General features: G+C 38.5%; 2 protein-coding genes across 4 annotated transcripts; one reads left to right on the forward strand and one right to left on the reverse strand.

Annotated features, from left to right (window-relative positions):
• Positions 1-1,441: 1,441 nt before the first annotated feature.
• LOC141905328 (uncharacterized) lies at positions 1,442-10,423 on the forward strand. The gene is made up of 3 exons (XM_074794168.1): positions 1,442-1,614; positions 4,061-4,222; positions 6,315-10,423. Exons 1-3 carry the CDS (start codon positions 1,522-1,524, stop codon positions 6,513-6,515), a joined length of 456 nt encoding a protein of 151 aa, XP_074650269.1. The 5' UTR covers positions 1,442-1,521; the 3' UTR covers positions 6,516-10,423.
• Positions 10,424-11,379: 956 nt separating this feature from the next.
• Positions 11,380-16,393, reverse strand: LOC141905711 (uncharacterized). 3 transcript variants are annotated; one of them, XM_074794688.1, is made up of 3 exons: positions 16,278-16,393; positions 12,759-13,130; positions 11,380-12,473 (listed from the first exon to the last, which is right to left on the reverse strand). In XM_074794688.1, the coding sequence occupies exons 2-3, from the start codon at positions 13,128-13,130 to the stop codon at positions 12,327-12,329; spliced, it is 519 nt and encodes a 172-aa protein (XP_074650789.1). In that variant the 5' UTR covers positions 16,278-16,393; the 3' UTR covers positions 11,380-12,326. The 3 variants fall into 3 exon arrangements, with proteins under 3 accessions (XP_074650789.1, XP_074650791.1, XP_074650792.1); XM_074794690.1 differs by having other exon boundaries at positions 16,323-16,388; XM_074794691.1 differs by having other exon boundaries at positions 16,334-16,383.
• Between the last annotated feature and the right edge of the window lie 567 nt (positions 16,394-16,960).

Genomic DNA, 16,960 nt, shown 5'->3' on the forward strand with positions numbered 1-16,960 from the left:
TCTTAGTCGTTACATCATCATCGATGACTTGCATATGTCACGATTTCATTATAAGTAAGAATGAAAAAAAATGAGTGTACTGAAATTCTCACCTTGAAGTACTTGATTGTGCTGTTTTTAATGCTGCACGCGTCGCTTACGTTTACTTCATACAGGCAGCAATTTCCTCTGTCGTTTAAGGACATGGCCGAACATTTTTCCTCATTCATACAATTAGCTGCGCATTCGACAACGCAGCGAACCTTCCTGTTTCCGATAACGATGTTTTTTTCCCAGTTTAGCGAATTTTTCGCGCCCTGTTCATCGCCTATCGAACATTCTGGCAGACGAGTAAATTTCTGAAACCGGATCTCGGTCGAAGCTACGGCCGCGACGACGAAGAAAATGACCTGTAAAACGTTGTTCGCAATCATCGTGTTCAATAGATTCATATGTCTCTTTTAAATCCACCGTTGGCCAAAGAACGATAGCAAATGTTGGAAAATGAACAAATCCCTTGGTTTATATATGTTTTACTTAAGCTTATCTTTAAAAGCAACTCCATCTATTTTCTGTATCCCTGAATGCATCTCGGGCTAACATTTTAATGGTCTCATAACGTGGAGCTTTACAGTTTTGTCATAAAGCTTCAAACATGAAAATGGAAATAATGGAATATAAACCCATAGGCTATATATCTTTTATAAACTGCTGCTATCTAAAGTGACTAAAGAGTAAGATTTTCTCAAATCTTACTTCGGGCCCAAACGCGCCAATCAATCCCAGTATATTCATTGTGACGTTCATCGAGATTACCAATTCTTCAAATAAATTTTCAACTCTCCTTCCAGTGACATCAATTTGAAAAAGTGTTCACGGATGGAATCAGGTCGACTCTGTTTTGTAGGGGGTATGGATTTTTCGAATGCGTCTTTATTCATTTCTTGATTGAATCCAGGGTTACGTTTCCCAATACATTTCCCCCTCTACAGCACTCCCTCGCAGAATCGTCACCCACAAAAGTTCATAGGCGCTAGCCCACAATCTAAGCCAGGCGTAGGTCGGCTTGCGACGCAACGACCCACCGACCTACGCTTCGGGTTGCAACTGCCAGCAGCACCAGTCGCAATAGTCTGGTTAGGTTTCCCAATACATTTGCCCCTCTAGCACCCGGGCCTCGCCCGCTAGCTCGGACGCAGCCTTCTTCGACTAAAAATCGTCCGGACTTACAAGTGAAAAAAGCAAAAATGAAAATGGACATGGATAGAAAAATGGTAAATATACGTCATGAGCTCTGATACTTTCTATTATATGTATTTTTAAATTCCGGTGTATTTGAATTACGGCATTAAATGCCGACACCGACACCGTCCGGTGTCCGGGTCGAACTTTTTATTTCAGCCGTCGGCAAGCGAGGATTATTTAACAAGACCGTCAACTAGCGTCACCTAGTAGTCGAAATTCACGTCGCATACCATTTTATGGTGAAATTTTGGAAAATTTCATGAAATTCTGTCCATTTAGTTGTCAATAGCGCCTAAAATGGATTCTCAAGAACATTCCAAAACGTCGGAAGATGCTGTTAACGAACAGTCTGTCTTGAGCAGTTCTGAATCAAAGGAAAATCAAAACGATGTATGTCTATTTTAACCAATTTTTTTGAATTCAACATTCATTTCATTCATGGTAGGCCTACTACTTTTCTTGTCTTAACCTCCAGTTTGTTTTTGGATTGTCTGGCATTTTTTAATTCCATTCATTTGACTCTTTATTTACTTAAGCCGCGCGTAGGCCTAGAGGTCGGCCTTGCAACACCACGAGCATGACGAGATCGTCGCAATCTTTGCGATACGATTGTCGTCAGCCATACCATCATCGCTGACATAAACCACAGGGGTTTGGCGATGGGCTTGGATTTTATTTCCGGGTTGTTGATAATCTCGCGAGAATGGCGCTAAATATGAACTGCGAATAAATTCAAAATATCACGGAAATACCGTGTGTTTATATTGTTTATTTATCCGCTATAAAGTTCTGATAAACAATTGGTCGTTAAGAATCATTATCAGACGGTCGTCACGCTACTATATAAAAGAACAAGGGATGAAACGCCTTCAGAGTTGTGCCAGCCAGAAAGTTGGGACAGTCACGTGACTTAACGCTTCTTATTTGACTGAACGCGAACCTGAAGCATATAAGATGGAAACTATGATACGAAAAATATTTGAGAATAACTTACATTCAAATGCATTTTTTTACTATGAATTATATATTTCGTCATAATTTATTCCTTATAAGTTATTTATATCATATGAATCATAATCTGACAATTGATATCGGTCTGTGAATATGTTAACTTTTCGTGTTGAAGTTTTAAATGCGATGACGTCATCAGAATGTCACGTGACTGTCCCAACTTTCTGGCTGAAAATTTAAGTACAGCGGAGGCCTGGCGTTTCATCCCTTGTGATTTTATATAGTAAAGCGTGACGACCGTCTGATAATGATTCTTAACGACCAATTGTTTATCAGAACTTTATAGCGGATAAATAAATAATATAAACACAAGGTATTTCCGTGATATTTTGAATTTATTCGCAGTTCATATTTAGCGCCATTCTCGTGAGATTATCAACAACCCGGAAATAAAATCCAAGCCCATCGCCAAACCCCTGTGACACAAACGTGTCGCAACCAGATTGTTGTGCGACTAATATTTGCCAGAGCAAGAGTGGCTAGGTTGAAGCGATGCGATGCGTGATTTTGGTTGTCACTTGGTAACTAAAATTGGCATCAAACAAATATCTAAGAAGATAAAGATAAAACATTTCAATTCCTGACGATTTGCCCAGGTCTACAAGGGAAAAGTGGGTTTCTAACACTCAGAATGAACAAGCGAGTTCGAACTGCAGTATTTCTGGAAAAAAGTTGCGTCGATATCTGTCCCAAGAGCGTGTAGGTCAGTTGTGACTGGGAGCAATGGGGACGCGTTGCAGAAATTAGAACATGTGTCACACATTGCGACTGGTGTTGCTGGTAGTTGCAACCCGAAGCGTGGGTCGTTGCGTCGCAAGCCGACCTATGCCTGGCTTAGATTGTGGGCTAGCGCCTATGTATTTTTGTGGGTGACGATTCTGATTGAATTCAATAAGGTCAGTTGTTGTAGGCGCTTTCTTAGTTCTTATCGTTGGGCTCTACTGGAAGATCTAAGTGATGATGACTAGAAGTTCTGCCATCACAGAGCAGGCCCGTACGCAGGCTCTACTTTGGGTGGGTGTGATTTCAGATATGGCAGAACTTATTAGACGACGGAGCCTGGAATAACGAGCGCCACAGATACGATGCCTCCTGTGGGGGGTTTAGGGCTCCTCTAAGAATATTTTGAAAATTTGAAGCGTTTTAAAGACATATCCAGCAAATGTTAGTGAATATTTCATTTAACAAAATGCATAATCCAATAGATTTTCTTTGACAAAAAATAGTGGCACTCAGGATCTTGTGGGTAGTTGTGTTCGTTTGGTACGGGCCTGCAGATGAGGAAGAATTGACAGAAACTTCCAATCGCAGTTATTGAAAGTGACAATAGATAATTACTCTTCTGGAACATCCCCGGCGGGGGAGGGATTCGAACCTGATGGCATCAAGACTCGACACGGTATGAAATCCTGTGACACTAGACCGGCTGCGCAGCTCCATGCACAGCTTAGATGATCTTATCATTAGGAATCCTGTTTTATTTTAGCCTAACTGGGTCTATTTTTCCATAGTTTATCCGTGATATTTGCCTCAGCAGTGATTATACAACGGGCAATCTGTTCGGTACCGCAAGTTTTGCTGCGACAAACTGGCGCACCCAGTCTAGTGTAGCAGGGTTCGTGCCATGGCTGAGTCTAGCAATGCCGTCTGGTTCGAATCCTTGCCTGGGAAGAATGTTGAAAGAGCACAATCGAAAGGGCATAGTTTGTGACCAAATGGCTTTCCTCGCGAAATAAATGATGCTTGTTCTTAAAATTTTTTTTTTTTTTTATCAGTTATGAAAGATAACATTTTAATCCGTGACCGGTTCATATAATTATTCTAGGAACAAATACAACAACAGGATGAAGAAGCCCAGAAATTGGAGGAGCAGAAAATATTAGCAGAAAAACAGAAAATCGAGGAGGAAAAATTCAAATCGAAATATCCGATGTATAATAATGCCGGCGCCGGTAATACATTATTACAGAAAAGGCTTCATCGCGGAGTAAGTATTGTCTTATATCACATGGCTCCTACAGCCCCTAAAAATCCTAAAATACCCTAAAATTTTGGGATTCCTTTTTTTTGGGGGGAGAAATGCCCTAAAATTCTGGCTTTGATACCTCAGGCCCCTAAAATTCTGGAATTCATGTCTGTAAAGAAATTTGATGATCATTTGTGGATGTGATGCTATATGTAAAACATCATCATTGCAGGCTATTATATTCCTTTGAATTGTGTTTTAAGGTAGTAGCTCAATTCAGCTCATTGTTTCGGCTGGTCACAATGATAAGAAAAAGTCCGAAAATATAACTTCGAGATAGTAGTTTATTCAACGTTTCGACTATATCCTAATAGTCATCTTCAGGAATAATGAGATACTACAAAAATTATGAGATATATATACAATCCAGAGACAAAGAGAATAATTCAAGTAATCAGAGATGATACAAACTAAAGGAAAATTAACGTAGAAACAGTTACACGCTAAAATAGATTATAAAGGGAAGCAAACCCTTTGTGATTGTCTCTGGATTGTATATATATATCTCATAATTTTTGTAGTATCTCATTATTTCACACTACCGCTAGTTAGACCGGTCTAGATGGGTCAGTCCGTACCTGGTCCGGTCCAAATCTGAGTGTGCTTTCATACGCGCATTGCTAAATTGGCCACAGAGATTGGGCCCACAAGATGTCACCATATTAGTTCAGTATTTACCCCGAAATTTATATCTAAATGATAGATTTATGTGTCCCTGGCAGTTTGAACAATTTTTGATGATTGAAGTTTATCATATATCTTGATACATAAATTCTAGGTAATTTTCTGAACAATTAGAACGGATATATACTCCACGAGCAGCACAGGCTAGGATTTTAAGATAAATGATAATCCTTCAGTCTATACATTAATTTTTAGGCAATATATAAATGATATGAAATCTAAAAACTAAAATTAATCAGCTTGATGCCGAATTGGTGACGAGTTTAATACAATTTAATTCATACTGCAGAGTACGATATGGACTGGACCTTGTACAAGTTTCTCTCCAAACATAGATTTAGTCCGCCCCCAAATTTGCTCAGTCTAAATAGGTGCTTTCACACAGCATTTATTAGACCGGTCTAGATTTGGTCCAAATTGGACCTGACACAATATATAAGCACTCAGCTTGGATAATTGATCGCTAAAATTAAGGTTAAGATTCCCTTAAAAACCCCTAAAATTCTGGAAAGACCAATCTGTAGGAACTATGAATCAACACAGCTCGGTCCATAACACTTGGCTTTGAGAGCGCAGTTTTGCAAGGAGAATAATTTTTCATTGCTTTTCAAAACAATTGCCTACAAAAACTCAAAATCTTAAGTTAACCATTTTAAGCTTGAACTCTCGTAAAACATGACTCCTTCCCTCAGCAGAGATTCATAAACCCGTGAATTCATAAACCCTGTATATTAATTATCATAGTCTACCAGGGTAAGACACTTATTCTCATTGCCTCTCGATAACCAAGAACAATATTGCATTCCTAGACTAAAAGATGACCTAGAGCAGGGTCCCTATGACTCCTTGATTCCTTGAAAACTCCTTCTAAACCAAACATTTTTTCAAGGTCCATGAATATCCTCGAATTTGAGCAAAATGCCCAAAAGTCCTTGAAAACTTTTTAGGTTTGAGGCCTAGTTATTATACTCACAGGTTCCGAATTGAATGGTTTACTGAGATATAAACAGTACTGATTTAGGAGGAACCAACAGTATGAAAGTGATGCATACACTCCTCGAAATTTGAAATTTTCTCCTTTGAAAAGTCCTTGAATTCTGGAATGACTGATCTGTAGGAACCCTGTAGAGAGAAGTTATATTTCATGGACCCAAGTATTATTGTATTTTTGAAAGGAGCCGCAAGTCTAAAAAATGACAGTTGTACCTAATATCTTTGAAAATACTCAGAAAAAGTTATGGAAAAAGCCTGGGTTGAGGTGTTCAGTTGTCAGTAACAGGGACTCTTTCACTTAGCCTAAGATAACTACTAGTAACTGCTCATGAAAATGTGATTTTGTTTTTTATGCGTATTTCAATATTTATTGCAGCAAAAAGCAAAATTCTTCGACTCAGGCGACTACAACATGGCGAAGGCGAAACAGTCCGGTAAAGGCGTGAAAAAGGCGATACCCGGCGAGAAGCTGCTACCGCAAGAGTCGACAGGTCACACGATACCGACGGTCGAGAACGTGCCTGTTCGAAAAACAAGTATTAACACCCACGGCCGTATGACTCACGGAGTCTCGTGAGGTCAGCGTCGTCACCCGTGACCGCGCATCATTTTCGTAAATGATCGTTCCGACGGAAATTATTAAGAATAAGATGGGAACATTTTCACGCCGCGACGCGCGCTCATTTCTGGTCGCTTACTTTGTTTCGACTTTTTAGGCAACAACGCGAGAATATTCTACGAAAAAAATAGACGTTATTTTATCCTCTGTCTTCTTGTTTATATATATTTCCTTTGAGACCGTTAGAAGAAAATCATACAAAAATTGAAGAGAAGATGAAATCAGAAATTGTTCACTGTGTTTTTGTGTATACAGCATATATAGTTTGAAAGTCCTTTATAGTGCCTCGTCCAGATCGGGACCAAGAAGTTGGCGTATTTGAGATAGATTTGGAATGTTTGTTCTCGGAAACATATTTAGGGTTATAACGGACTTCCCGGCTGTAGGGCCTACTTGAAAAATGTTCTCTTATTTATATTATCAGTAATGAAGAAAATCATCCTTGAATGTTCCTATCGTATGATCTGTGTAAATATATTGTATGCGTAAAGTATTTGTGTTACTCTCTGAAATTCACATCGATCACCTCTGTTGGTATTAGTTTATGATGGCGTTTATTATTATTTGATTTTGATGATGATGTTTTAGAACAAATTTGATAATAACCAAGGCCACTTCAGTACGAATTTAAATCCAGCTTTTCTAACATAAGTTTGGGTTTTAACTTGTGCTCCGCCGTACCTATTCTAGATCTTTTAAATTGTTGAATTCTTAATAATGCCATTGATCTAAATTTAATCAATTGTTTACTTCCCGGGTAACAAATTAATAGCTTGACGTAACGTGAATAACTTTTCGAATTGAATGAAATGTGAACTGTTTTTGGAAAACTCGCAAGCCTATCGGAATCGAGAGACTCCCGGAATAAATTTTGTCTGCGTAGGACAACCAATTTTATGACGTGTGCTAGTGAAGTTCTTTTCTCCGCGAACTGTAAATAGTTGCCTTAAACTTCGAGAGTGATTCTCGCTCCGAGGTTTTACGTTATGTATTTTCTATATTGTGATAATAATGGTTAACGTTAAACTGCGGGTAAGAAGAATATGATGTCCGTACTCTTCTATCTAACGGTGCTTCTCGACCAATGAATATAACTCAGTAGTAGCGTATCGCCGCAGTAGTGGCATTATCGGCGACTTAGTATAACAACAATGTAATTGCTATCCTAATGTCAATCGTCTGTCAGAACTATCTGTATAAATGTCGGTCAGAGCCCAATTTCTCTTTAATCAATCAATATGTTTTGTGTTGATACTTCGGTATCCTGCAGCACGGCATCACCCCTCTGATATCTGGACGATCGCTTTTTAAAAGTTAGACCATGGATTGCATGAAGTCCATAATCCGTAATCCCAGTGATGCCGTGACGATCAAGAATATGATTGTTGATATATTAATGAGTTGAATATCTGGGGGTATCTTTGAATATCTTTGAAATTGAAATGTGTGAATGCTTGATTTTTCGAGATTTATTCAGGGGAACTGGGCTCTGACTACGTTACCTTAAGCGTATGGTTAGAATATTGTTAGAAAATGTTGTAAATAACATGCCTAACATTAACATGTCTTTATGTAAGAATTAAGGGGTCAGTTGCTCAAAAAACTTACGATACAATCATCTGATAAATGCTTTTAGGCTTATAACAAGGCAGTTGCAAATGTCAACCAATGGTCAGCACTAATCAATATTTAAGCAACTGGCCCTTGATGGCCGTGAGACATGTTGGTGTATGTAAATGATGATAAAGAGCTCTTGCTCGTGATGACACCATAACATTCGCGTGATCTAGGTAGTTAGTGGGAAGAGATGTTGACGAGAGTTCTTCGAGTTAACAAAAAATGTCGGTATCTGTGTGAAGGTTAATGACTTTTTATCATCAGAACATGTTTTTACAACTTACCTCTTAGTTAGATATTTGATGATGCTCCTTCAATATCTTGGACATGTTTTATCCCACTTTGGACTTCAATCAGGGTATTGCGTTCACTTTTCGTCCATGGAATACCGTTTTTTTTTTTAGAAGTTTTGAAGATGCTTCCATGGATTATATCGATATTTGGTAAGTATCCTACACAAAACACATCTGCAGCCCAAAATCGGCCCAATCAGAATCGTAATTATTTTTCATCGATATTTGTAATGGGTATTTTTGGGGATGGTTGGATTCTTTGACATATCAGATGGGTTTTTGCTCAGTTGAATTGAATGTAATCAGTGGTCATCTTAGTCTTATCAGTCTTCAAGCATATGAGGAAGGTTTTTGCGGGAAATATCAACAGGTTTTGACTTAAATCCTTGATATTTGATAATCATTAGCACTGTCATAGGATACATGTCCTCATATGGAATTTGTTGTCAAGCATTTCGGACCAATTCCCAAGTGGGCACGGTGTCGTTGGACCCTACTAGTTTATGGCGTCACCGTGCAAGAGCTCTGTGTAACAAATGATTTTTTCACGACAGTAGCCTCTGCTTAAGTCAGATCCTATTAACTTGTGTATGTTTGGGGAAATATAATTGTGACACTATAGTATATGAATGAAATATCATAACTTTTAAAATCTTATTCAGATGCCATTGAAGACAAATTTTCATGGTCCTAAAGGCTCCGACTTGAGCGGAGTCTAGTGTACAAGATTTTTCGTTTTAAATGTCAACCCTTTTCTTCATTCTACAACTAATGATAATCTCCAAGCTTGTACATACAAAAAGTTGCTTTTTTGATGGGCCTATTCTAGAAATGCGAACATATTTTGATGAATGTCCCATAAAAAGATATACAATCAACCCTTGATATACCGCCCACCCTTATACCACCACCCGCCTAAAACAGGTTTTCTCAATGTACATCTCTGTACAATACATACTAAAACACCCCCACCATACTCTCTACCGCCAAAATCGTTCTGCACCCATGTAGGCAATATATCAGGAGTTGACTGTACATGTTATCTGTACATTCTCTCACGTATTGGCCCCCCCCCCCCAAAAAAAAGAAATCTTTCAACATTATATTTTGTGACCCTTGAATCCTTACAGAATAACTTATATGTTCAGAACTGAACCGAGGAACTAGTATAAATTTGCTGCCTGTACCTGCTCCTCAGACATTCACCATTATATATATGTAACCGTTCTTTCAATTTTTGAGTGTCCAACAAGACTAATATTAGTCATCTCCTTACCACACTTTCTAAAAGCGATTGTCGAGACTTCACACAACAGTTATGAACATCCTTAAGGTGTTGTTTTGAGGCAGTAGATACCTGTATGATTTGGAACTGGTAAAATTAGGCGTTATTTTCTGAGACGGATCTACTATAGATCAAACACCTTAATTTGATTTCCACACGTGAGACCTTTACCTCAGGTGCAAACTGGTGTGAGCCCTTGCCCAAGAGAATGGCAGTAAAAAACATTGTGGGTCACGTTACGAAAATGAAAAACAAAACAAAGAAAAAAATAACTTGTACAGTGTACATATATTGTGATAATGCTTTCTTCATTGAATATTGTGAGTATGGTGATTATGTTATGAACGGAGGATGTACCTATGTAATTGTACTAGGAGAGAACAATTGTAGCCACAAAAGGACATCGTTTTGTGGTTGCGAGAAGCAATTTCGTTTTTTCACCGATTCCACCTCTGTAATTGTGGATTTCCACGTACCGTATGTGTCCATCATCGTAGTGAAAATTGTCTCGTATGAGTGTAATACTTTGAAAATGAGCTGGATTGAAAATTGATTGAGGCACATTCATTGAAATATACAGAAGGTTCTCTACCTAGCCAGCGGGATCCATGATGTACTATATTATAACTGAACATGAGTTCATTAGAATTAAAATTGTACATGGCTGATATATAGAACTTATTTGTTTGTGTTGTTTCTTTAGACAAGTTGTCAGTTTTTAAATCTTTTTTTAAATGGGTCTCCTCTAACATATAAATGGGGCTTTTAGTAGGCCTATGACAAGACTTTGTATTGTTTTACATTTCTGGTATATCAACCAGACTATTTTACTAGTATTTTGCAAAAAATTTGGACTGAAGATTGAATAGGGTTCTGTTATTACGAGTCATGACCTAAAAATTGAAACATTAATGCAAGCACCAGCCTGCTGTCGGTACAAAAACCCCTTTATAAAAATTTACAATTGTCGCCATCGTTGCAAACACTGACAATCTAAGACTTAATCAAATCTGTCTGGACCAACAGCATTTTTATTTGCCCACATGGGATTAGTCCCAACTTGCTATCGCGTTCACTTTTCGTCTCTGCACAGATAGATGGAATCCAGTTCTACCGGGAACTATTGAAGATGCTTCAAATGGAGCGTCTTTATATTTGGTATGGATTTTGTTAGACACATCTACGGTACCTAAAAACAGACATGATCAGATGCAAGATGGCCGAGTGGTAACCATCGTTGTTTGCAGAAATAAACACTTTGCATTCGTTGGCCATCTATGTCTCGGCAGAAATTAACTTATTTCAACTCTTAGTCAACTGACAACTGTGGAATTTGGTCATTAACACCCATTAACACTGTGGCTCATTATGGCACAGTTCTAGTGGTCAATAAGCACTCAATAAGTCTGGAATGCTGCTATAATTAGAATTCTAATCCTTTCAATGAATGAATTATCATTATGAGAAAATATTTAACGTAAATTTACCGTAAATGATGTCCGCGCGAGATCAAAATCGAGATTTAATTGATCTGAATTAAGCAGGTTTGACTTTAAACAGGCATCTGTAGTACATGTAGATGAGAAATGGTAAGTATTGAAGACAATTTGACTAAAGAATTATGTTGATTTATTTACATATATCATACATGTAGAGCATTGAAATAGAATATTCAGTGGACGGCACTCAAACTCACTATAGTTGATAATCATTTAAACATTTAGGCATTTACGTAGATACATGTACCTAACAATAACTAAGAAATAAATACAGGTTTCATTGAAACTTCAGATCTGGAACCCGTTGGAAAGTAATGGCTTAAATTGGACCAGTCTTAGTCCTAAGTTCTAAAGCCAACCGAACAATTTAAGTCACGTCTGTGCACCTGGGCCCGGGACTAGACTCGTAAGTTACTCAAGAAACATGCATAGTAGAACCTCATTGTAAGCTCTTGTAAAATCAATTTACTAAACCCTTATTAAATCTGCATGGAGAAAATTAACCCAATTTACAAAGTTGAGATTAGATGAAAATATGAAAGTATTAGGTCTATACCGATCTAGATTAAGCAGGCAAATACCAAACGAACTACCGTTCATACCAAACGAACTACCGTTACGATGAACAGATTTTATTGTCCCTCGAAGTTTTTGAAGTCAGTAGACGATTCAGATATGAAGTAACTTATGCGCAATCTTAAAAGCGATAGGCCCTATACGGAAATGTTTTTTTACCCTCAACACATATAGATTCTAGTCTACATATAATATCTTCATTATCAAAGTGTATATTGTCAACACACCATGGCTAGTAGGCCTACCACAGAAATAATACACTTACAATAAATGCTTTAAGCGTTGTACTTCAAAAGAAAATAACATTAACCTATTTTCAACGAAGATCTTTTAGGTCAAATTTGATCGGGGCCATTCCAGTTCTGAATTGAAAATCATGGTTGGAAAACGTTTTTGTTTTTATTTGTCTCTGAAGATAAAACGAAAGAGAAATTAACGATCAGCTTTCTTTTTCTCAAATGCCGGGAGAATACTACCTGGCAAGCGGACATACGTATTTCTAACTATAAGCGAATCTATCGTCCCATACAGGCACCTTCTTGCCTTTTTTCGCCGACGTTAATTTAACTTGACTTCGCTTCGGCGATGTTTTCGCTGGATCGCTGCGCGTCGGAGATGGCGCTGACTTACGTCGATTGTGAAAACCCTGCAAGACAAAACGAGCAGAGCATGTTTATTAAGAATGCCTCACTAGATATGGCCAGGTTGCGTATTGGCTTGAAGTGAGCGCTGGGATTGAAAAGGATGGGGGCACAAGTACTTGTTATTTCTGGTAACATTATCATTGTCGTTATTCATCTCAAATCGTAAAAGGACTGTTAAGAGTCTATCTGTAATTTCTAGAAATACCAGACAGTGACACCAAACCACTCTCAGACAGTGACACTAAGCCATCTCAATAAGAAGAGCAAGGCCACCTAAAAACACTTACCCCACTTGCCGATTTGGAATGCTGAGGTGATGTTTTCGAAGGTGGCTGTTTCGAATACAAATCGAAGGCACTTTTCGGCAATCGGCCATCGAATCCACCGTAATGTAGAGGCGGTAATCTTTGAGGTCGTCTTTTACTCGAAGCCGCGGATGGCCTATGATTCGAGGCGTTGTTCGAGGATTCCTCGTCCTCTTGCCTCCTCAGCTCTTCTTTTAGCAACTTATTCAAAGCATACGCCTCGTCGAGGAGGTTTTCTGTGTCGGTATCACTCAGTTTCACGTGTTCTAGCTGCTCTAATAACGCATCCGGGCTCGTTACGACATGTTTTATCATCCGCGGCCCTTCCGGTGACGCTGTTTTATGTGATGCCATCTGCAATAATGAAATCGAATCATTTAACTTATGAACTTAAGCGGTCTTACTACTGCGGTTTAGGTCACCTTCCCGATAGCCTATGTCCATTTCAACTTGACTTGAGAGGGCGTCGGGTGACCTAGCTCAGTCAGTTGGTCAACTGATTATATAGTACTACTGCTTATACCTGGCATGTGTTTTGTAAAACAAAGTTGTTACCCGCATGCGACTGTACCGTGACCTCTACAGGTAAGCCGTACGTGTTCCCTTTGCGAATGTGTCAATAATCTACCTAGGCGTATGCGTGATAGAATAGGGTTAGGGTTAGGTGAGGCTATAGGGCCATATTAGTTAGTTATCTAATCATTGGTGGTAAGCTTTTTATAATCAGATGGGCTTATACCAACGTTAGGGATGACAAGGGCCAAAACACGGTTGAAACTAGGGGTCCAGGGACACCATGCCCACTTGGGAAGTGGTTTCAAATGCTCAACAATCTAACAATTTCAATATTCAACGCCCTCTGGTGACCATATACAAAAACCAATGACCTTGAAACTCAATACAATCATAAAACATGTCAGCAGCTACGATTTTGTAATTGATTGTGATAACAAAAAATGCCTCGTTACTAATTTAATATGGAAATACTAAGTTAATCTACTATTCAACGCCCCCTGGTGACCATATTCAAAACCCAATAACCTTGTAACTCACCATATTCATAGAAAATGTCATGAACTACAACTTTGCAATTGATCATGGTAACAAAATATGCCTAGGTACCAATATAATAAGGAAATACCAGGTTATTCTACTATTCAACGCCCCCTGGTGACCATATAGAATAACTAATTTCCTTAAAACTCACCACAATCATAGATGATGTCATGAGCTACAACTTTGCAATTGATTGCGGTAACAAAATATGTATTGGTACAAATATAATATAGAAATACTAAGATATTGTATTATTCAACGCCCCCTGGTGGCCATATACAAAAAACAATGAACTTGAAACTCACCCCAATCATAGAACACGTTATACGCTACAACTTTCTAATTCATTGTTGTAACAAAATATGCTTAGGTAACAATATAATGTCGAAAAACTTTCCCACCTACGAATGAGTACTAATGACACCAAGATGGCCGCCAATTGCGTCATAATTGGCGGATCAAAAATACCTATCTCAGGTATAAAACATCCCTTTACAAAGAATACCCATCACAAATTGCAATGAGAAATGGCAAACCAGTAGGAAGCTACAGGACCTAGAATTCTGGCCAAAATTAACATTTTTGGGCACTAAAAAGGTCATAGGACGGCCATCTTGAGTCAGATGGACCCAATTTTTCTTATGCTGATGGGCCCTTGGTAGATTCAAATATATTCGAAAGATCAAGGTAATTGATCATATCGTCTTCAAAATTTCCTTCGTAAACTTCGAAAATGTGTAAAAAGTGCTGATTTTGGCGAACAACAATGGCTGCCAGTCGGCCATCTTGATTCTGATAGGGCCAGTTTTTGGGCTGAAGATGTGTCTAGGGTAGATACATGTATAAACCAAATATCAAGACATTACCTTGAAGCGTCTTCAAAACTTCCCAAAATAACTGGATTCCGTCTACAGACAGACGAACGGACGGACGACAGACGAAAAGTGAACGCAATAGCCCGCTGGGACTAAAGTCCCAAGTGGGCTAAAAAGTAACACTTCAAAAATATACTTTCTATTGACTTCAGTCCACAATTAATGGCTTATTTCACAAACAAACACAGGTACCTTTCGAAATAATCCAAATTTATGAATGTTTTGAGCGATTAATCAACATTATTTTGAGAAATTAATTAATTTCTCCTAAAATTCCGCCATTGGCCGCCATTTCTCTGTTTTGCATACATGTGGCATGACAGACAAGGTGACCTACATAGATTTATATAAAACTTCCAAAACAAAACGACAATTTTTATTTTTGATGGTTTTCCAAGATATATTTCAAATCTTCGTGTTTTCCATAATAAATAATGAAATAATAAATTCTGGTTGAAGAAAAATGTGAATTGGTTTTGATTTCCTAATTTTTTTTCAATTTCGTTGTTTCGTTTCTTTGTTTGGTTATTGTCCTGGCCTCAGTCCACAGGTGCCAGCACCCTCCACAAGTTTTCAAAACGGCCGCCGTTGAATCGACGGAAATTTACTCTCACTTTATGACCAATTTGCACATGGATTAAGATCGTCAGGTGAGGTGTTATAGGTATCAAACAAACTACGAATCTGATGTGCGTTGATGACAACAAAAATAAGACGCATATCTCAAAAGACCAGAAATTGCCAGGCAAATTACTCGTCAGTCAAATTGGCTGACGAAGATTGCATACAAAAATGACCTTCCCATTCCTGACTGTGGTTTGTGAAAATATCCGATCGTGAAACTAAACCACAGACAGGGAACTGACTAGGGCCATATACGTGTAAGTTAACTTTCATCAACTCTGCTGTTGTGTTCTGTGGCTCAGTGGGTAAAGCATTGGACTGCCGCTGGATTTTTTTCGTTTGGGTTCGAATCCCAATATTGCAACTCAGAATTCTACTGTATTGCACATGCACCAACGTACTCACATACGGCTAACCTGTGGATATCACTGTACAATCACGTACGGGTAACAACAGCGTTTGTAGGCCTATAAAACATCTGATCATGAAATGAAACCACTGGCACTGAAACGGATTTACCGACTAGGATTACCAGCAGAGAAACCCGGAAAGGTGAAATCGGTATCAAGCATTTTTACGAAGCTGAATCTTAGTAGTCTAAATCGAGTTACACAATGTTTTTGTGAATCCGATTTTGTGGATCAACTCCTCATTATTGGACGCTGGTTAGTAAATTGATCATCCAATTATAAACAGCTTACCACTAACGATTAGGTAACTAACTACGAAAAACCATGAGATTCACCGATCCTTTTAGGTTTCCGGCACCGAATTGGATTTTAGCTTTTAAACCGAATCAGATTCAATTTCGTAAAAACGCTGGTGGTTCGACGTGATTTGCACAGACTAACAAACTTGCACTTTTTTAGTTAATTTACGTAAATATCTATGAACTATGAACCGATTACAACCAATAAAGCACCGATAGAGTCTTCCACCCAGTTACTTTTATATCTGTATAGTGTTCAATACTTCATAATGTCTGGTTTACCGTCGAAATACCGAATTATGCCATTTTGATTAATGACGGTAGCGTGCCTAACAACGCCATGTGAGGCTCTATGGAAATGCAGGAAACAGGATATATGCAGGACATATTTTTCCTAGGTATAAAATTGACATAATTGCCTTTTCCTAGAATATAAACGAACATCTACGGAGACTTTTTGGTAGGCATCCCCATTAATTAAGATTTGGTCATTAAGCTACTTTAAACCAACTGTTAGCCTAATACTTACAGTAAAACTTACCATACCACTTAACCAATCTGGGCTGGGCGTTCTTTTTTTATGATCTTATACATGATGTTTTAAAATTGGGTGTCCCCTCTTACGAGCCGGCCACCTCACGCCGGTAGTTTGATTTTTAAATCGGAAATCGAAGTACAGGGGTGTGCGTGTGCGTGATCGGTGGTCGAAAACAGATTTTTTGTTTTGAACAAGTAGGCCTACCAGGCCTACTTGAAAATGTCGGTTCCGATTCATTCAAACAATCTTCCAAGTAAGATGGCTGATTCGAGCCATGGTGTATAATTCCGGGTACGCCAAAACAACGAAAAACGTCGAAATTTCTCTAATAATCCGTTTTGGCGCGCCAAAACAAAGAATATTCCGTTTTGGCGCCCCCGCC

This window comes from Tubulanus polymorphus, chromosome 5 (assembly GCF_964204645.1).
Source record: "Tubulanus polymorphus chromosome 5, tnTubPoly1.2, whole genome shotgun sequence".
NCBI lineage: Eukaryota > Metazoa > Nemertea > Palaeonemertea > Tubulaniformes > Tubulanidae > Tubulanus > Tubulanus polymorphus.

What these genes read in the sequence shown, in the direction of transcription:
- LOC141905328 (XM_074794168.1), top strand. Translation starts at nt 1,522, where the DNA reads ATGGATTCTCAAGAACATTCCAAAACGTCGGAAGATGCTGTTAACGAA. An exon ending in CAAAGGAAAATCAAAACGAT is followed by an intron (nt 1,615 to 4,060) that starts GTATGTCTATTT and finishes TAATTATTCTAG; the next exon opens with GAACAAATACAACAACAGGA. An exon ending in AGAAAAGGCTTCATCGCGGA is followed by an intron (nt 4,223 to 6,314) that starts GTAAGTATTGTC and finishes TATTTATTGCAG; the next exon opens with CAAAAAGCAAAATTCTTCGA.
- LOC141905711 (XM_074794688.1), bottom strand. Translation starts at nt 13,130, where the DNA reads ATGGCATCACATAAAACAGCGTCACCGGAAGGGCCGCGGATGATAAAA. An exon ending in ATTCCAAATCGGCAAGTGGG is followed by an intron (nt 12,474 to 12,758) that starts GTAAGTGTTTTT and finishes TTTGTCTTGCAG; the next exon opens with GGTTTTCACAATCGACGTAA.